The sequence below is a fragment of the Vespa mandarinia genome, chromosome 15 (genome assembly GCF_050613455.1).
Source record: "Vespa mandarinia isolate Hongniang chromosome 15, ASM5061345v1, whole genome shotgun sequence".
NCBI lineage: Eukaryota > Metazoa > Arthropoda > Insecta > Hymenoptera > Vespidae > Vespa > Vespa mandarinia.
The window spans coordinates 66,894-87,681 of NC_140824.1; the positions used below are offsets into that span (position 1 = coordinate 66,894).

At 31.9% G+C, this 20,788-nt stretch overlaps 6 protein-coding genes across 10 annotated transcripts; 3 read left to right on the top strand and 3 right to left on the bottom strand.

The window, feature by feature from the left end:
- Positions 1–36: 36 nt before the first annotated feature.
- Positions 37–2,226, bottom strand: Dph2 (Diphthamide biosynthesis 2). 2 transcript variants are annotated; one of them, XM_035885125.2, is made up of 6 exons: positions 1,991–2,226; positions 1,779–1,897; positions 1,268–1,601; positions 719–1,200; positions 349–640; positions 37–272 (listed from the first exon to the last, which is right to left on the bottom strand). In XM_035885125.2, exons 2-6 carry the CDS (start codon positions 1,884–1,886, stop codon positions 94–96), a joined length of 1,395 nt encoding a protein of 464 aa, XP_035741018.2. In that variant the 5' UTR covers positions 1,887–1,897; positions 1,991–2,226; the 3' UTR covers positions 37–93. The 2 variants fall into 2 exon arrangements, with proteins under 2 accessions (XP_035741018.2, XP_035741015.2); XM_035885122.2 differs by lacking the exon at positions 1,991–2,226 and having other exon boundaries at positions 1,779–1,984.
- A 118-nt stretch (positions 2,227–2,344) lies between these two features.
- Positions 2,345–3,171, top strand: LOC146872501 (mitotic-spindle organizing protein 1). Its single transcript, XM_085661689.1, has 2 exons — positions 2,345–2,481; positions 2,638–3,171. Exon 2 carries the CDS (start codon positions 2,660–2,662, stop codon positions 2,906–2,908), a length of 249 nt encoding a protein of 82 aa, XP_085517815.1. The 5' UTR covers positions 2,345–2,481; positions 2,638–2,659; the 3' UTR covers positions 2,909–3,171.
- Positions 3,172–3,278: 107 nt separating this feature from the next.
- Positions 3,279–4,812, bottom strand: boca (LDLR chaperone boca). The gene is made up of 5 exons (XM_035885153.2): positions 4,579–4,812; positions 4,269–4,478; positions 4,032–4,106; positions 3,786–3,946; positions 3,279–3,717 (listed from the first exon to the last, which is right to left on the bottom strand). The coding sequence occupies exons 2-5, from the start codon at positions 4,419–4,421 to the stop codon at positions 3,528–3,530; spliced, it is 579 nt and encodes a 192-aa protein (XP_035741046.2). The 5' UTR covers positions 4,422–4,478; positions 4,579–4,812; the 3' UTR covers positions 3,279–3,527.
- Positions 4,538–10,171, top strand: LOC118449895 (tetratricopeptide repeat protein 21B). 3 transcript variants are annotated; one of them, XM_035885023.2, is made up of 7 exons: positions 4,538–4,670; positions 5,360–7,624; positions 7,708–8,024; positions 8,170–8,504; positions 8,611–8,818; positions 8,904–9,217; positions 9,296–10,171. In XM_035885023.2, the coding sequence occupies exons 2-7, from the start codon at positions 5,499–5,501 to the stop codon at positions 9,926–9,928; spliced, it is 3,933 nt and encodes a 1,310-aa protein (XP_035740916.2). In that variant the 5' UTR covers positions 4,538–4,670; positions 5,360–5,498; the 3' UTR covers positions 9,929–10,171. The 3 variants fall into 3 exon arrangements, with proteins under 3 accessions (XP_035740916.2, XP_035740917.2, XP_085517809.1); XM_035885024.2 differs by lacking the exon at positions 4,538–4,670 and adding an exon at positions 4,865–5,079; XM_085661683.1 differs by lacking the exon at positions 4,538–4,670 and adding an exon at positions 5,274–5,292.
- A 44-nt stretch (positions 10,172–10,215) lies between these two features.
- On the top strand, positions 10,216–11,573 carry LOC118449930 (malate dehydrogenase, cytoplasmic). Its single transcript, XM_085661690.1, has 4 exons — positions 10,216–10,740; positions 10,801–10,953; positions 11,041–11,202; positions 11,289–11,573. The coding sequence occupies exons 1-4, from the start codon at positions 10,222–10,224 to the stop codon at positions 11,556–11,558; spliced, it is 1,104 nt and encodes a 367-aa protein (XP_085517816.1). The 5' UTR covers positions 10,216–10,221; the 3' UTR covers positions 11,559–11,573.
- A 44-nt stretch (positions 11,574–11,617) lies between these two features.
- Positions 11,618–15,138, bottom strand: lovit (loss of visual transmission). Of its 2 annotated transcripts, XR_014983041.1 has the most exons (10): positions 14,609–15,138; positions 14,226–14,488; positions 13,800–14,054; positions 13,471–13,721; positions 13,304–13,408; positions 12,945–13,235; positions 12,674–12,804; positions 12,423–12,597; positions 12,015–12,332; positions 11,618–11,807 (listed from the first exon to the last, which is right to left on the bottom strand). XR_014983041.1 is itself a non-coding variant. In XM_035885089.2 (9 exons), exons 1-9 carry the CDS (start codon positions 14,806–14,808, stop codon positions 12,102–12,104), a joined length of 1,902 nt encoding a protein of 633 aa, XP_035740982.2. In that variant the 5' UTR covers positions 14,809–15,138; the 3' UTR covers positions 11,619–12,101. The 2 variants fall into 2 exon arrangements, 1 of the variants encoding a protein (XP_035740982.2); XM_035885089.2 differs by having other exon boundaries at positions 11,619–12,332.
- Between the last annotated feature and the right edge of the window lie 5,650 nt (positions 15,139–20,788).

A 20,788-nucleotide genomic window follows, 5' to 3' on the forward strand; every position in this document is an offset into this window, starting at 1 on the left:
AAATCAATTTCTACTTCATAAATAATTAATTTCTCATTGATATTAGAATCGATATTTATTATCATTTATAAATTACAACCATAAAGAATTTTTTTATGTCTGCATATCCTTTTTTCTTTCTATAGAAAATAATTCATTGTTATAATGACTCGCTAAACCACTACGTCCAATGTGTGCAGAACATGGAGAATCTTTTCCTAATCTTTGCTCAACTCCTTTCCAAGATCGTTCTTGAAGAAATTGTGCTCCTGCATTGCCAATAGCAACGACACCTATTTTGATAGAATATCAATTAGTATGATATTGGATTGCTAATTTTATATAATATAATCGTAGCAAAAATATTGCCTGGTGTTTTTAGAACCAAAGCATCCATTTTATCTATACAAAGAATATCTTTATCTGCATTTCTAATATCTCCAGATATTAATGAGACGTCTGTTTCCATGGACGTTTCAAAATTACAATAATTTAAACCATCAGGCAGTATTTGCCTAAAATCCATACAATATTGCGTGGAGAATTTCCTCGAAGTATTAAAAGCTAAATCAACTTCAAAAGGCATTAATATGGGCCGTAAGAAATCTCGAGAATCAAATACCTCATTTTCGGAACATGCTATTACAATAAAGGCATCGATCTAAAATAAAACAATGAATATGAATTTTCATTATCAAAATTATATTAATCTAATGCATAAATAAAATATTTTGCATACCTCTGGGAAATTGGCCAATTTCGTTGGATTTATTTTACCAACACACAATGTATACGTCTTCTTATTCTTTTCCTTGAGAATATTTTTAACCATCGATATACATTTTAGATAATCTTGAATTCCTAATGTAGCTACTACTATACCTACAACTTTAGCATCCTTAAGCTTTTCAACGAGAAACCGTCTTCTTTTCAACCAAGGCGAATGTAAAACATTAAATTCAATGACTTTGTTATTTTCAAAATAATACCATTTTTTTGCAGGAATGCTCATTGCCAATGTAGAAAATGTTTTCCCATTTTCTCCCAAAAATACCGCCTCGTAATCATTTATTGTAGTATCATTCATTAAAATGTACCTTCTACCTAGGACAACCATTGTTGAAGCATCTTTGGAATCCGTAAATTCCACGTTTGATTTACAATTTAATGTGGATAAAATTAAATTTTTGAATATGGGTTTTAAATTGTTATATATACATTCTGCAAATAATAAAAATAATTGAATTCTCGAATTATAGGTATACTTTTTTTTTTAATTATAACTTACCGATCAGATGTGCATATGCCACGTCATAAAAAAGTATACATTTTTTTGTTGTATCTTGTAATGCTTCTTTAAACTGATCTTGAAAGCATGTTACATCAATTGACTTTTTTGGTAAAACATGAAAGGCTAATATTTGATTTACAGGATTAAGACAAGCGTGTCCAAAGTGTATTATGCCATTGGCATTGGCATGTTGAGCCGTAATTATATCGACGCAACAACTGCCGCATGTAGTGTCTCCCAAAATATATACTTTTCTATTTATATATTTTTCTATATGTAACGCAATGTTCACTGAATCTGACAAAAGGTCATCCGGGAATTGTAAACATACCTGTAAACATTACTATTACTTTTCCTTTTTACATTTGAAATTAACAGTTGATTAACAGTTGATTACAATAATATAAACACATAAGTAAAGAATATATTGATATATATACGTTTTATGTCAGTGAGTCCATTTGCACGATCTTATTTCTTACCAGAGATTAAATGTAAAAAAGCAAACCTTTTCTAAATTATGAGCTTCAATCCATTTGACACATTTATCCATTTCATAAGGATCCTCAGTTCTTTTATCTGTTAATTGACCATCCACACTCGTTACATCGCTCATCGTGATATTTTCTGATAGATATTCATTCATGATGAGATTTATTTATACATATATTTATTATACATAAAATAATAAAATAATGAAAATAAAAAATTTGTATTTACAAATTTTTCCTTCGTCGCAACTTTTAAGAGAGTTCATTTGTCACGCATTGTACGAAATCTAGAAAGGTAAATCTAGAAACGTTAATATGCATTTTCATAGAGATTTTTGAATACTTGAATCGAAGAAGTAATAAAATGGTATCGAAGAGATTTTGCTAAAATAAAATTGCAACAGCGACTGCACTGGTTATTACTACCAACTATTTCTTCATCGTCAGCTAAACTTTAAGCCAATATAAATAAATGTATATATACATATATATATATATATATATATATATATATATATATATAGATATATATATATATATATATATACATATATATATAGACACACACACACGCACACACATTTGTATACACACGATACTTAGATGGCGCTAACGTTTGATTTCGTTGCAGAGATTTTAATGTTTTTAAACCACGAAGGATTTTATTTTTATTCATAAATGCGTTTATATTATTTCCACAAAACTGTCTAATACGGGAGAGTGAGTATGAGAGATAATGTTTCTTATCATTTTAATTTAGTAGAAAATAAATTTTACTAGCGCATGCAAATAAATTCAAATGAACTATATGTGATATATTGTGCGAATATAACCTCTTATTTCAATTAAATGTAAAAAATTGATTTTATTTTCTAGAAAGGAACAAAATCGAGCCAGCATGCCAGAACCTGTAAGCCATCAGGTAAATGCGGCTCGTAAAACGTTCCAAACATTATTCCAAATTTCCAAACTACTCAATACAAATTTAGATCCAGCAACATTAAGTATCTGCGTAAGGCTGTGCGAAAATGGGGTAAACCCTTATGCTCTTGCCACGGTAGTAAAAGAGTTGCAAAGAGAAGCAAAAGCTATGAACAACGCACAAACGACTGATCCTACAGTCAGTAAATCTAGTTTAAATAAATGATTAATCTCATTCTGTTGTTATGAATCTTGTTGTAATTAATACAGAAAAATGCTCTCTATGAATAGATTTTCTATTACTCGTTATACTATATAATGAATGATTTAAATAACATAATTTCTTTTGCTTATAACACATTTTAATTATACAATTGCCATGACATATATATTCTTCCAATTTCCTCCAATATATTCATCTTCATGTGATCTCTATTTTTTGTAGGTAGAATCGAATAAAAATCGATTGTACATTCGATAAACAATTGATTTTCTAAAGCGTTTTTCTTTCTTTCACTCTTCCTTAAAATACCTTTATGATTCATACAAAATTGATTCGTTCAATTTACATTGAACTATAAATATTGTAACTTGTAAGTCAAAAAATCATTGATATATCCCTTTTATTTATTTTCCATATGACATCATTACAGGACATTTCAATGAGATGTAATTTCTTCAAAAAATTAACTTTTCTTGTCATCAAAAGAAACATATAAATATTATTATTAAAGTTATAAAAATATATTGATCAAAATAATTCGTGTATTTTTATTAGAAAAAAAAAAAAAAAAAAAAAATCATGCTTTTTAGTTGATATTATCTGAGATTATTTCGTTAATATTTTACAATTCTGTTTTATTTGGTCTATGATTTACTCCCTTGTCTTTATTTTTTTTCTTATCTCTATAGTACGTTTGTCCTTCAAGCATTACATGAGACAGCTCTGGTTGTTCTAATAAATAATTCTTAGCATCAACAGCTTGAGATCCTTCACGGAATAAGAAGACTGATCGTTTAGGATCAATTGGATATCTATAGTAATATATAAAGTTATATATCTTGTAAATAAGCTATCATATTTGTTTACAAATGTAGATTACCTTTCTGCTATGATATGATTGTTTTGTAGACTACTCTGCCAAATGCGCATTACAATTTCTGCTTGATCTTGTGAAATATCTTCCATTACATCCACAAACATCATAACACCTTTACCTTTTTTCGTCATTTTGAGAACATTATCAGGATTGGAGACATCTATCTAATAAAAGAAAATATCTGATATTCATTTTTGTATGATTTTTGTTAAGAAAAAAGAAAAAAAAATATAATATTAATTCTGGTACCTGCGATAAATCTATTTTTGGACTTGGTCTAAGATATTCGGGGAGTTCATCTGGTGGTAAAGGTTCTTCATTTTCCTATAATATTACGATAATATATGAGACGATGTAAGAGACAATATTTATTACATTTAATTAAAATTAAAAATATATTTATTCCTTATTGACAAAGAAAGAAGAAAAGGTATAAAACGAAAAATTTTAATGCCAAAGACTCCGTATTATTAGTTGTTATCACACCTCCCATTGATCCAATAAATGTTCCAAATCTGCATCTGTCATATCTCTTATATCTTTATCACGCCATGATTTCTTTTTATTCTCATTCGAATCATTTGCATTTGATATAGCTAGGATTACTAATATACTGCAGAGGAAGACGTTTATCTTCATATTGATATAATTCCTCAAAATTAAAATTTCCTATTATTTATGAGATTATATTATTTCCTACAAATAAATATAAAAGTATTGTTTAACATTGATCAAAGAAATAACTTTCATTAACTTTATCTTTTTTAATTTTAGAAACAACGATTTGTTGATTTACCGGATAGAAAATACAAAGCTGGCATTCCAACTAATTTCGGCCATTGTGTCGGCCGAACTGTCATTGGTTATGTAACATATTTCACTTAGATGGTAAACGCAGTATTATCATTTTATCATTTATTAAATTCAATTGAAAGTTTAAAATAAAGAGTACCTAATATATATTTATTTTTTTTAAATAATATTTTACGCGAAGTCCACAACCACGAGAGAAAGTCCAAAAATTTTGCACTTTCTGTTAGGTATCCATGTTCAAATATTATTTTACCAATGACTATTCCTCTCATTTTCCCGCGATTACAAATTAAAATAAATTTTAATACGAAACTAATATATCCCGAATAAAATTGTTAAATATGTAGTTTGTACGAATCATTTGACATAAATACGCAAAAGTGTGATTTCTAAATATAACAAATATAACTAAAAGAATACATAATAACATATGTAACAATATGTTTTTATTTACGGTTGCTAAGTAACTGCTTTGTATATTAAGGTAATGCATCATATATTAATTAATTTTGATTGTTTTATTAATCATGCAACGAGTTTATTTATATATTAATGTTATATGATCCATGAATGTATATATGTTTATACCTTAGACAATATATATATATATGTATATATATATGTATATATAGTATTTTCATTTCAGCTTATGTACCTAGAGAAGATGGATCGATTAATAATTTACATTCATGTAGTAGTATGTTACAAACAATTGCGTATAAGTTAAATATAAATTTACAAAGGCTTCTATTTTTATTTCTTAGCAAGGATTAGATTGCAACGCGTACATGAGATACAACTATTTGCTTATAAATGGTAAAAGAAAAGGGATAGAAAGAAGCTTATCAAGAAGTTGTGTACAAGTGAATTCATTTCACAAATCAAAGACTTAGAATCATTAAGATGGAAGAGCAAGAATATATAACATGGATCGAGTGGATGTGCTATCAATTTTATTATAACGGAATGCTTAATCATGTCAAACAGGCATGTGATGCTTATCCAACGAGTGATCATCTGAAACTCTTGCTTAGTCTTACCTATTTATTAAATGGAAGGATACACGATGCTATTAAAGAAAGTGGCAGTTTAATGAATAACACAGAAGTTTCATTACCAGGATTGCTTATACAGAGTTTTGCACACAAAGTGAGCGCAAATGGAGAGAAATCGACGATAATGCAAATCGATATAAAAATCAGAGAAGAACGAAGAAAAGCATCAGCTACCGCACTATCATTGTCTGCTTTGATATTACTTTTGTACAAAAAGATTGATAAAGCTAAAGACTATGCTGATAGAGCATATAAAGTTAATCCTGTTGATACAAATGTCTTATTGGCAAAAGGTTGGGTGGAATTGTATATAAAGGAGGATAATCATACAAAGATAGATTATTTTGATACAGTTTTAAAAACACATAGTAGGCATTTTAATGCTCTCATGGGTACCGCGAGATATAAACAATATTGCGGAGACCATACAGGAGCAATATCGATATTGAATTCATTAATAGTACATTATCCCAAATTAAGCTTTCCACTGGTAGAAAAATTGGCTAATCAATTAGCTATGAAAGATTGGGAACAAGTACTTGAAACGGCTAATAGAATATTAACAATAGATTCTAATAATTTAGATGCAATAAAAGCTCATTGCGTCGTTGCCCTTTGCAAAGATGGAGAGTACAATGAAAGTTTAAAACACTTACAATTATTTTTGAGAAATTTAATTCTTGTAGAAGCAAAGAATGTTGATCTTTTCGTCAGAAACATAAAGTTATTTTCATCCATAGGATGTAGAAATGAAAATATACTGATGGAATTGTGTAAAGTAACTGAAAAAATGTTACAACAGAATTCTAATTGCGGAGAATTAATGGTTGAACTTGGGAATCTGTATGTTTTATTGGGAAAAACAAAAGAGGCTGAACATTGGTATAGGAATAATGCACGTATAGAGGAGTCATCGTTCCCAGCTTTAATAGGTTTGGCACATTGTCAATTATTAGATAATTCTGCAAACGCTCGAATTTTAGCCAGACAGCAAATTGATTTTTTAATGGAGATTCAATCGACTTCGTTGAGTCCTAAATTATTGTTTATGTCGTCGATACTTTGCGAGGATGATAAAAGAAAAGGACTCGAGTATTTAAACATGGCAGCTAAAGTTTTATTAAAGGATTGTGAATACATCTCTTATGGATATGAATACTTGACGAATTTAAATCCTGATTTATGCATGGAAATTGGAAAGGAACGTTTAACTTACTCCGTTTACGAGACATCATCCATGGATGAAGGAAGCTCTGAGGCCAAAAAAGAACCTCTTTTAGACTTATTAGAAATACTTGCAGAAGCGTGTCCTGGTTTAACCAATGTATTATTAATATTAAGTAAAATCGAAATGCAAAGTGGAAAACTAGAGAAAGCTCAAACTATATTAAAAAAACTTTTGGACTCCGTCGATTCTACAAATGCGCAGGGACATTTATTAATGGCACAGATTTTGGCATATCAAGGTCATTATCAATTAGCTGTACAAAGTTTAGAAGTTGGCTTGAGTTACAATTTTAAAGTTAGAGATGATCCGATTTATCATGTGGTTAATGGGATTATACAAAAAGAGAATGGAGATTTTGAAAATTGTATAAAAAGCTTTGAATCGGCCATGCTATGTGCAGGGTTGAAGCGAAATAAAAATATTACAGAAGTTAATCAAATTTCTATGCAAGATAAAGCAATGTTGTATCTTGAATTAATCTCTGCGTACAGTAAAATGAAACAATTTAGCGAAGCATTAGCACTGATGGAAGACGCGATAATAGTACTTCAAGGTACTGGAGAGGAAAGCAAGGCCACAATAGGATACGCAGACTTGTACTTGGAAATGGGAGAATTGGAAAAAGCAATAGAACATTTAGCAAAGGTAAAGCCAGATGAGCCTTATTATGTACAAGCTCATACGAAATTGGCTCAAATACATTTAAAGTACAAAAGAGACAGGGAAGCCTTTGCAAAATGTTTCAGGTACGCTTTTATAATTATTTTAATAATATTCTAATTTAACGGATTCATATTTTTCTACGCTCATATGTATCAATTTCGTACAGAGAATTAGTAGAAAACTGTCCTGGTCCTAAGACATATAGTATGCTTGGCGATGCATATATTTCTATACAAGAACCAGAAAGAGCCATCGAAGCCTACGAGCAAGCATTAAATCAAAATCCAAAAGACAAGGCAATAATAGCAAATAAAATGGGAAAGGCGTTGATAAAAACTCATCAATATATGGAGGCTATTAGTTATTACAAGGATATGATAAAACAAGCAGAATGTAAAGATTTAAAATTGGATCTTGCAAAATTGTTTATTAAAATGAAACAATACGACAGGGCTGAAGCTACTTTGTTGGAGGAATTGAGAATTAAGTATATTTGGTTATTAATTTTAATAACGAAACAACAACAACAACAACAACAACAACAACAACAACAACAACAACAACAACAACAACAACAACAACAACAACGATAGTAATTATTATAATACAAAAAAAAATTTTTTTTTAGATGCTCGATTTGAATCCGATTTGGAAAGTTTAGAAACTCGAGGACAACAATTGCTCTTACTTGCGAAAGTCCGTGAGAAAGCTGGTAATATACAAGCAGCACTTTCCGTGCTGAAAGAAGCTAAAGAAAGTCAAACGAGGTATATACAACGTCTTACCATGGGTTCGAGCGCAATTGAACAAAAGCATGTAGTAGCGGACATATGCGTGACGATGGCAGACCATGCATCTTCTATAAGAGATTACGATCAAGCGGTATTATATTATAAAGAAGCTTTGAGTTATAAACCAGCCGATATTAAAGCATTATTATCATTGGCAAAGTTATACATGCAGGTAATCGTATTGTCTTAATAATAATATCGATTAAGTAAATATACATTGTATTTGTCGAAAAATGTTAACTTGACAATAGAGTACTTAAGAGTATTATAATTTTTAGATAAACAACTTGGACAAATGTGCTCAAACGTGTACTACTCTTTTAAAGGCTGATCCAAATAACGAGGCTGCATCTGTTATGATGGCTGATCTTGCATTTAGGAAAGTTGATTTTGAAACTGCAGCATTTCATTTTCGTCAGTTATTATTACAAAAACCAATGTATTGGACAGCATTAGCTAGACTGATAGAAGTTTCTCGCAGGACAGGTTATATTATTTTTCATTAATTATTTAATTGAATGAAATGTTATATTTGCGATAATTTTTCGAACATCCTTATAAATCCTTTCAGGAAATATGGATGATTTAGATGAATGGCTCAGTCAAGCGCAAACGGCAATGGAATCCAACAATATGGAGGCTGGTTTTTACTATTGCACTGGTTTATTAGACTGGCGAATGGGAAGATTAAATTCGGCTCTTAGAAATTTCAATTATGCGAGGCGTGATCCTGAATGGGGTCAACAAGCTATTTATAATATGATCGAAATTTGCTTGGATCCTGATGACGATTCTTCATTGTCTAATGAAGCTTTCAATGACGAAGATACGGAATATCAAGATTCAAGAACAATGGCCCTGAAAACTGCTTATCGTTTATTACAGGTATATTATTGCAAGGAGGGGGATGGATACGCACTATATTAAGATGAAAATTTATATTCTTAAAATTCGCTTTATCAGGAATTAAATCCAAGAGGTAGTCAACATGAGATGTTAACGCATCGGCTTCTTGGTAACTTCTTTCTTCTTGCTACGAAACAAAAATCAAACATCGAAAAAGCTTTGCAAGATTGTACAAATTTGGCCAGTCAAGAAGCACTAAGAGATCACGTTGGACCAGCCTTAGGCATGGCAACGGCGCACATCTTGTTAAAACAAACTCCTCGCGCCCGAAATCATCTTAAGCGTGTTAGCAAAAACGTTTGGACTTTCGAGGATGCCGAATATTTGGAACGATGTTGGTTGCTATTGGCAGATATTTATGTTCAATCGGGCAAGTATGATCTAGCAAATGAGCTACTTAAACGCGTTTTACAACATAATGCAACATGCGTGAGAGCTCACGAATTGTCCGGTTATATCGCTGAGAAAGAACAGAATTATCGGGAAGCTTCTCTGCGATATGCGCAAGCATGGAAATTCGGTGGTAAATCTAAATTATCGATTGGCTACAAATTAGCTTATTGTTCCTTGAAGGGAAAATCTTATGCGGATGCCATAGAAGCTTGCAACGAAGTATTGAGACAAAATTCTGATTATCCTCGCATTAGAAAAGATGTATTGGAAAAAGCTATTAACAATCTTCGCACTTAATCGCGTAAAAAGAAATAATTCAATAAATTATATATATATTAAAAATATCAAACTACTTGTTTTGTTCTGTTTCGAACAAATCAAAATTATGACGGAGCAATAAAAAAGAAATATTTATTCAATTTTACGTTTCTCTTTTTTGTCTTGAGAAGAATGCCAAGCAACAATGCAAGTTCAATAGACCTAAAGAAGAAGGTAGCGTTAAAAGTATTTCGTCGCTAGCATTTGTTTTCGTCAAATCTAATGTACAAAACGCATATGTTCAAGTCGCTTCAGACGGAAGAAGAACTGTCATGGATTTCTTAGTGGACGACGATGAAAATATTGTCTTCGACGATACATCTGATGATCGCAATGTCTTACGAATTGTGGTTACCGAAGCTAGCACAGAAATCGCTCAAGCTCTAATGTATCGAATTCTTTCTAACAACGTATTTGAAAATGATCAACTCATTTATTTAGTTGTTTACGAAACATTTGAGAAGGCATTATTTTTAGAAAGTATTGTAATAGAGCTTACGGAATTTAGCCCGGCTCAGCTCTATGGTAGTCAGCCTTTTGAGAAATTTTTATTGCGCAATTTTATTTATATATATATATATATATATATATATATATATTTTTTTTTTTTTTTTAAACGTTTCCTTCTTTCTTTGATATACATAGGAATTATTTGTACGCATGAGCCGTCGATCGCTTTTAAAGATGCGGACATTGTATTTTGTATTGGATTAGCAAGAGGATATGAATTTATGGACGAAGAGTATGAAGATTTATTTTTCGAGGAGTGTGCCTTAATTGCAAAATTTCATGTATCGATAAATTTTCACTTAAATTTGTATAATTGTATCTGACGATAACTTGTATTTTAGGGTGAAACCTTAGAAAGATATGCAAAGAGAGATGTAAAGGTAATTGTTCTCGGAAATATAACAGCTACTATTATTTCGCATTATGCGAAATCTATTCCTAAGAAGAACTTTACGTCCTTAACGAAATTAAACGTGAAAATGTGCGCGGCACATGTTAGCTTTCCCTTTTCTATATATTTCATAATCAGTAATATGTAATTATTTTTCAATATCGCCAGAGATATTTTATTGGATTTCTAGATAGCAGCGCGAACTGGTTGTCGTGCCGATCAAATTAAAAATATTATCTTATGGGGTACCGATAATAAAAGTACGTTTCCCGATTGTAGGTACATGTCTTTTGAAAAAGATGTGATTATCAATGACTGTTTACGTGCATGGCTAAAAGTAGATTTACCACGGGTATGGTTAAATCATCGATAATTTACCATAGGAATGCATACAATTGTTAGAATATTTGATATGTGAATGTTGATATTCTTAACTAGATACTGAGAAATATATTGAATAGATCTTGGTATACCAGATCGCTTGCATATGCACTTGCAGAACATTGCAAATTATTGTGGTATGGGACGGAACAAGATGAATGGACTTGCATGGGTGTATACTCTGATGGTTCATACGGTGTTCACGAGGAAATATTTTTTTCCTATCCAGTATTTTGCAATAACAAAGAATACGAGATCGTTCAAGTATCAGATATTTTTTTATTATCCATATATTTCAGAGAAATTTCAATATTATTTTACTTATAATTTTTATTTTATATACAAGGGTCTGCTAGATGGCAATTCATTCGTCCAGCGACAAATAGAGAAAATAAGTGAGTTCCTGTTGTTGAAGATTCGTGCTGCGTTTCGTATTTGCAATTCGAAGTAAAACATATCGATTTACTTCGATGATAAGAGATATATCCTGTTTATTCATTCCTATGAGCATTACATATAAATGCTGGAACACTTCATTTTACTTTTTTCTCTAATACAATTATCCGATTAATGATCCTATAGTATATATAATAATATGCTTTCTATATAATTAATTCAATTCACATTTCGAAATACTTTCAATTTTCAAAACTGACTGAAGATCGTTTGTGCTATGCCGTTATACATACGACAAATGTAAATTTTACGACATCATATGAATGCTTTCACGCGCACGATATATTTCTGGTCATGAAATATGTCAGCGAATTACAATATACTTACTTTCAGCTAAATGCTCATTTATTTATTGGTCCTTTGAATTTGGTACCGGTCGCGCACCGATTGCACCATTTTTATTTGATTTTATTTTTAAAGATCCAGGTACATTATTTGCGTGGCTGAGATAGCCCCAAAGGCCGCCAAAGCGCTTGCTACGCAAACCACTGCAGTTGTTGTCCCAGACACGCTAACTATAGTTCCGAGGCAGCAAGAAAGGAAAAACTGCGCTAAGAAGACCATTGAAGAAATGATGGCGACGTCAGTACCAAGACCACGAACGCCGCCACTTTGAATAGCTTCTCCTTCGACCGTAATTTCGAACTACAAAGGAGATGTTGGAACATTTGCATTTTCTTTTCTTCTCTTTTTTCTTTTTTTTTGTCTTCATTAAAAACTCATACTCATACTCACCGTCGACGAAGCATGGTAATGAGCAACTAATAAATAAGGCATGGTAAATAATGTGGAGTACATAACACCAGCCGTCCAAGAGAATATTATCACGCCAGCAGGATGTTTTATGATAGCCATCAACATCATTCCACTACTGTAAAACAACAGGCCACAAATGTACACTTTGCGAGCTCTGGAACAAAAATGCAACGAATCATCATTGCTGGATTGATTCGGGTCTTGAGCGGAGCTGAAATTGTTTTACTAACTTGTAACGTTTTATTAGCTTTTCGATGATCAACGAGTAACACGAGCAGGATAAAGAATACATGGACATTCCCCAACATCCAAAACGAACACCTCTTTCATATAATTCTCGTTCTTTCGTCCCATCAGGAGCCTATAAATAAATCATAGATTTAACGATTGCAAATATTTTAATATTATAATCGAACAGATCTACTTTTCTGATAGACCTTACATTTTTCTTACGCGAATTAGTGGATAAGAAAATTAGCGGTCGATAATGAAATTCTTAACCTGAGGATTACCGCCGTAAACAGCTTCGCCAACGAAGTCAGTGAAGTATAGAGAATAGCATACATGTGCCATCCAACAGAAAAGATTGGTCAAACAGACCATTCGAAGACTATGAGGCATATAAACGATAGACATAAGGTATTCTCTCAAAGTAACCTTCGGATCATGTTTTACATCAATTATTTCATATTTCGTTTGACTCGTATCTTGAATGGGTATATCGGGTATAATCGGTACCTCGCCTGGTCTTTTGATGGATTCTTGCACTGGAAGTGGCTTTAACGCGAATTCCTGGAAAATATGTGAGGGTGAAATTATAAAGAAAAGAAGGAAATTTCCCCTCGCGGGGAATCACTCACATCGTTTTTCGTCATATGCGCATCTTGCTCGTTATCAATTGCACCATACGAGGTACATTCTTCACCAGTTATTTTATCGTACTCATTTCCTTTGGATTCTTCGGTCTAGAAAATGTTTACAGAATAAGTTTGAAACGAGATCGAGATCAAATAAATTTTTACGATACCTTTTCTTCTTGAATTTGCTGATATTGGTCCCTTTCAAGTACTTCCAAAGGAATCTCTTTAAAACTCGTAATGGTAAAAGCCACGCATATTATGAAAATGATAGTGATTAATGTGAAAGTAGCATGAAGGTGTCCTCCTAACATAATCCCAATCGCCGTAGCATCCCAATTGATACCACCTAATCCGTATCCCATGAAACCACCAAGTCCCGCCATTATGGTAAATGTACTCAATCCTCTGGCATGATCCTCTATTCATCCATATAGATTTTAATGATTGACTATGCCATATGTAAATATTACCAATGAATTCAATCTTATCATTTTACCAGGGATAGTAACATCAAGAAGATAAGCTCTGGCTGGACTTTGACAAGCGTCGGCATCGAAATCAAGAAGAACTGTGCCCAAGATAGTAAAAAATATACCCCAGGAATGTGAAGATGGTTTCAACGTTGGTACGTCATCATCCTTTGATGATTTCGCCGTCGTTCGATGACCTATTGGTATCGTATGATTGCTCCACGATGAAATGTCACCGAACGCATAACCCATGTTCTCGCCATTTGGCACCAAAATTAATCCTGACGTGTGATTCAAAAGAAGATAATCATTATTAAAAGCATTGATTTATCACAAATATTCCCGAGATATGTGACTCTCGGAAGTTAAACCGACATTATTCGACTGTTTGTAAATTTCATAATATGATCGGTTTAACTTTCGAGAAGGTCACATATAATTTGATCATTCACCTATCAGAACTCCAATCGCTAACAAAAGAATGAAGGGTCGTCTTCTACCATATTTTAATCTGCAACGATCGCTAACGCTACCCAAGATCGGTGTAACGAAGAAACCGACGAGAGGGCTCAGAGCCCAAACCAACGTCATATGCTGATGATCCACACCGATTTTCAATAAAGTAGGCGAAACGAAAGCCGTCTCGGCGGCGTAAGAAAATTCAATTCCCATGACGGCTGCGGAAACTCGTACCAATTCGCGGCGTGTTTTCTTTCTATACATTTTTTTTTAATACAAATATTATATTTTCATTTTCTTTTTTCTTTTCTTTCTTTTTTTTCTTTTTTTCTTTTTCTTTATCATAAAACGAACGATACATGATACACATATGTACCTGTAAATATGAGCATAATCGTCTAAGGTTCTTTCCAATTTGGGAGGACCACGAAGATGATTCAGGACACCCGGTAGGCCTTGATCGAGAGGTAGACTGCTTTTCCATTCTTTGAAAAGGTCCCATCTCTCCTTTACTTTATCACGTACGTCGTGAACTCTACCAGCGAAACCTTCGTATTCGTGCAATTTATCCACCATGGTTCACTGTTCAAGCTCGACGATCACTTTTGATAATAACTCAATCGTGAGTTTGTCCTTTCATTATCACGAAGGATGGAAGAACGAGCACGTTTGTTCAAATGTGCGCATCGATATTGAATTTGTTTAATTACGGATTATTCGATCCTTTGCTCGACTTGATTATACACGCCGCTAGAATTTGATTTTCAAACGTTACGAAACTTTCTTTTTTCTTTCTCTTTTGCTTCTTTCTTCTGGCACGTACAAAACTTGCGTAACACACTGTCGAGAAGCGCCGCTCGACTGACATCACCGTAAACTTGCTACCGCGAAAGCTCCAGCGAAAGCTCTCCTCTTTCTCTTCCTCTCCTTCTCCCTCTCCCTTAGCCTTACCCTTACCCTCTCTCTCCCTCTCTCTCTCTCTCTCTCTCTCTCTCTCTCTCTCACTCTCTCTCACACACTCTGCTTAGAGTTCCAGCGTTCTCACCACCTTCCACCTTCACGATACAAATTCACCTCGCTCAGCTCTGAAATACAAGTTGAACTTTTAGTAACTGACGAAATTAGCTTTATTCGTATGAATGTAAGCTTGTCTATTCGAAAATTAACGGGAAACGAAATCGAAATCATTTACCAAAGATCCAAAGCATTTCTCTGCTAGAGAACATTTTTAAGTACTTTCTAAACGTCACTTTATTATATGTATACATGTAATATATCTATCTAGTTGATGTATTCTGTATACGTTTAGTTTATTACATATATGTTCAGTATTGTTGTATTATCTATACATTAAGTGTATGGATGTTTAGTTATGTGTATTTAGAAAGCTATGTATATGAAGAAACGAGTTTCATTCGCAACCTTCGACGTTCGAAGGCTTTACTATAGGACGTAAATATAATTTCCTCCTCCGGAAATTATGTATTTGCATTTAGTTTGCTTGATGTTCTTTTCTGCAAGCTATTTTCATTCGTATGTAGATATATAGTAATAATTTTATCGGTGCTTGATGCTCGAAGAATTTTTAAATATCCTTGTAATGTAATTTTTAATTCAAATACATATCTCTTTACGAAATGAATGAGAATAGTATTAATTTTAAATGCTATATTGCCTTTAAACGATATATCAGAATCCATAAAAAGAGATAGAGAGAAAGAGAAACTTATTCGATGATGTATTGAATCGATTCAACTATAGCAAGCTGTCAGTCGAAAGAAGTCTTACTAAGTAGGTCTTGTTGCGTAGTTGGCCTTGGCAAAAAGCTCCGTATTACAAGCCAGTTCGATATTTAAAGACAGCATCTTATTTCTTCTATATCTTTGACTTTAATTAGAATTTTCACGAAAGTATAAATAATCGATAAATCGTCCAAATAGCGATATTATTGGAATGACACGAACTCCATTGTATGATAGTAACTGAATTTGATTAAATCAAATCTTGACAAGCGTATAATATTTTTTATATGCGTATCGATTATTATTAAAAAGTTCAAATTATATGAAATTTCTTGCAAAATCTGTATCAATTTTCTTTCTACGCAAAATGGCCAGACATTCTTTTTACATCATTCTTTGGGGAAAACTCGCTGTTTCGTCTTTATTTAAAAAGAAAGTAAATACTTTAGAAAAAAATTGTTCGAGAGGAATCCTCTAATTTAATGCAGATAATTCTTCTATTTTATGGCGAATCCTTTGTGACTTGTTGTACATGAGTTGTTATATGCTCTGCTTTTTATGTGTGTGTATATATATATATATATATATACACACACACACACATGTAATTGTTTCATGCATAGTAGAATTATAATAAAATAAAACGATTAAAAATGTAAAAGGAAAGTTAGGAGATGAAATAATTGTTCGATTTGAAAACATTACCTGATTGCAATAGTTACAGCATTGCTATTATCGCTGTAACTTCACAATTTTTACTTGGAATATTTTCGAAATATTCTAGAAACTATGTAATTTCAAAAAATGTAAGAAAAACAAATAAATGTTTTGGAAGTTACGTACAAAAGAAAGTTATGTACGCCATTAAGCTTTGGATATTATTATTTGATGTGTCCGCGCGAGAGAACTTCTACAAGATATTGTTCCTCATTACTACAGGATCTAGAATCTCTATTTATTTGCCTACCCGGTTCTAAATAATGTAATATTTAATTTAAATTTATCTCAAATCAACTCTTGTTAAGTTGCTTGTTTACTATTTTTTCTTATGTAATTAATAATGATTAACTGTTCCAATCGAAAGAAAAACGGTAGCTTTTGGGATATGTTTGTCAAATGTTTACGTATTTTTGATATGTGATATGATTATCTCCGAGTAAACTCTTAGTAAATAATAGACATATACAAACTATCTGTAACAGTGAACTATCTATCTTTATGTAGCAATATTACAGAGAGAGAGAGAGAGAGAGAGGGAGAAGGAGAGAGGGGTTCAATCAAGAAAGAACATGGCCTTAAATCCGATTTGCTTGTTTATCACAAAAAGCTTCGAATGTCTCCATCCACTAGCAATCTTTCCACGAGCAACATTTCTTCCGATCAAGACAAAAGCTCGGGGATAAAAGCTAGTACAGTTTATTCAACGCATTATCGTTCTATCAAATTGTTTTCCTTTCTTTAAATCTTCGAACGTCGATGGAAGATTTGGGTGTGTAACGACTTAGATATATTTACAATGACGAAATATGAAAATCTTTCCAGATTCCACGAACTTTACAAATTTAATTATTATTATAGTTCCGATCATCGGATTTATTCGCTACCAATTCGCTCATTAATTATCGAAGAACGGAAATCGAAGGTTAAGTTAAATATTAGTTTGTTGCTTGCGTCTCTATGCATCTACCATTATTATTATTGTTCGTTTTAGGAAAAAGAATGAGAATCATTCTTCGTAACTTTATTTCTCACGACGGAAGGAACTCAATCGTTTCCGTCCTTCTCGGCTTTATCAAGACGCGAGAAAAAAGAAAGCTCTGCAGGATTTAAGCGATGTTCTTCGATCGATCGTGGAAGTTCCGATGAGGGAAAGAACGTAAATTACTTTTCTTGTTTTCCTTGAAATGTTCTCTCTCTCTCTATTTTTCTCTCTTCCTTTCTTTTGTCGTTTCTCTTTTTCTCCCTCTCTCTGTTCCTCTTTCTTTTCCTCTCTCTCTCTCTCTCTCTCTCTCTCTCTCTCTCTCTCTCTCTCTTTATCCATCCACTTTTGTTATTTTTCTTCGTCAGGCTTTAAAAAAAGAATTACATGATCTTTTGCGTCATTAGTACTTCTTGAAAAAGTAATGAGTACGATCTGGATTCTTAAAGCAAAAAATACGCTCACTTTATTGTATTTCTTTCATTATGGCCAATACTTTTAATTGATTTTTTATAAATTAATTATAGATATGTACATATGCATATATACATATATATAGAAACAGTGGACTTAAGCTACACAGTATTTAAATAAAGCAATAAATGCTTTTCTTAAAATAAAAGATATTAACAGTTTCTCTATTTTTTCCCGATGTATACAAACTTCCTTTCGTCTGTACATTCGTTGTACACTCAATACTCAATTATAATATTTTACTCTGCTCTTCTTTCTTGTATTATTTACTCTACTTTATTATCTACTTTGATCTACTTTGTATTACTTTGATCTTTATTCCGTAGGACTCTGATCTACTCTGTATTGCACTGATCTCTACTTTGTATCCACCGCACTCACGCTTAGTTCTTTATATTGCTTATCATTTCTTTTTTTCGCTCGTTCATTATCGCTTTCTTTCATTCATATATATCTTTTAGGACGCGGGCCTAGGAACTGCGTCCAGACAAAGCACATTCAGATAAGGTCCTAGACGTCGCATAATCTCCGCATGTGCATAAACATTCATCTCCATCACTCATATACAACACATTCGCTTACATATCTCTCATATTACTTACACTCCAAAGCTACGCCTCTATCTTATAAACTTCATTTTCAGCACTCCTTCGATACTTACACATACATGAATATTTTCCTAATTCTACATATATATTATGTGTATGTGTATATATATATATATATATATATATATATATATATATATATATATATTTACTTTTTCTAAGTTGAAAGTGCTATATTCTATCTCGTCGTTTAAACATTTGAGACGACAACAAAACTCTTTTAACAAGACATCTGAAAATAACTGTACGATAACGATTACAAAAATATGTTGAGACTATATCTAAAAAATGCTATCTTATCATGATTTCCGGACTTAATTGATGACGTAAATGAAAAAAGAAAAGTTATAAAAGAAAACAATGAACTTATAGTTAATAATGTAATCGAAGCACTCTCTTTTTGTCTTTCACAGATCACGCTTCGAATAGAATACCTGATCATTAATATTTCAAAAATTCATGTTTTTCTTCATAATTTATATAATATACATTATATGATCATAAAATTGTTACTTTATGACAAAGTGTCATGTTTATGACAACCCTGTTTTAGTATGAATTCAATATGACATGACAAAAATATACAAGAAATATAAAACCTTTAAATACCTTGCTTTTTTTCGAATGAACAAAGATACTCACGTGTATCACGTATGATTCGCGTACGAAACAAGGATAATACCAATAATAATCATATTGTAAGATTTATTATTGAATCGTGATATTAAAAAATATTTCCAATGTGTTCTTTTGATCTTACGATATGAAAGTATTGAATCGTGATCGTCGTTACGATATTGTGGAAAATAATTTTTGTTAAAAGTATAGGGGTAGATTAGGTGACGGATAGATTAGGTGATAGATTAGGTAAATTTTTGTCACTAGATTCAGTTTCTATTTATTGGAAAAAGATTGATAAGTAAAATGTATGAATTATAAAGTAAGAAAAAAGAAAAAAAAAAAGAAAAGATTCCCATAGGCTTTACAATTTCAAAGATTTTCAACATTTTGTAATATATTGTTTCGTTTTTCTAACATCAATGACATTAATCAAAGTGTTAATCGTTCTAACGATTAGTCTTTCTTTTTCTCTTTTCAATGATTCACACAATAACTTTTTTCTGATGACTCACATTCGTAACTATCGATCCGTCTTTTAATATATTGCTATGTGATTGATAAAATTTCTTTAAAATATATCAGAAAGTTCTTCTGTCTTCACGATTATGATATAACAGATACTCTTTCTCTCTCGCTCTCTCGTTGGTAATCTCACGATAGAAATAAAAGTATTAGATAGTTGTAAATGACAACAATGAAGTTATTATCTTAAAGAAACGATCGACTCGATACAACCTAGCGTTCACGTGAATGAAAAATCAACGAAGTTGAAATTATCTAGTCAGAGTCGATATAAATGCAAGAATGAGATTTTTTTTTTCATGAAATATCAATCATCGTTCATTGGCGCGTTTATGGATCGACACGCGATGTAGCATTCTTGTTTTGTTCAAGTCAGTTGACGTCTCGCATCACACGACATTTTCAATCTTTTACGGACAGATTCGTCCGACAAGCGAGAGTCGCTATGGACAAGAGTTGATTTAATGGGCACAGTTGAGAAAATATACACGTTGAACGTTTGCCTTAATAAAAACTAAAACTCGTGTATGGGATGTTATAATGTATAAAATATATAAAAGAAAAGTCTGGAGGTTCTGAATAATAATCCCACAAGAAGATTTCAGCATATTTGCTATTCTTTGATTTCAAAATTTTTGCTATAACATCAATCAAATTTATACTGTACAAATGACAAATAAATGACAAATAATTGAAGAATAATTGATAATCTAATGGTGAACATGAGCGTGAACATGTGAATTGAATAAATTTTATTATATATCTATAGATATGTGTACATGTACTCATTGATTTGATAACAAAATAATATTTACATTTCTTCTATTCTTATCAGTTCGACATATACGAAATTGTAATAAATCTAATATTATCAAATTAGATTACTATAT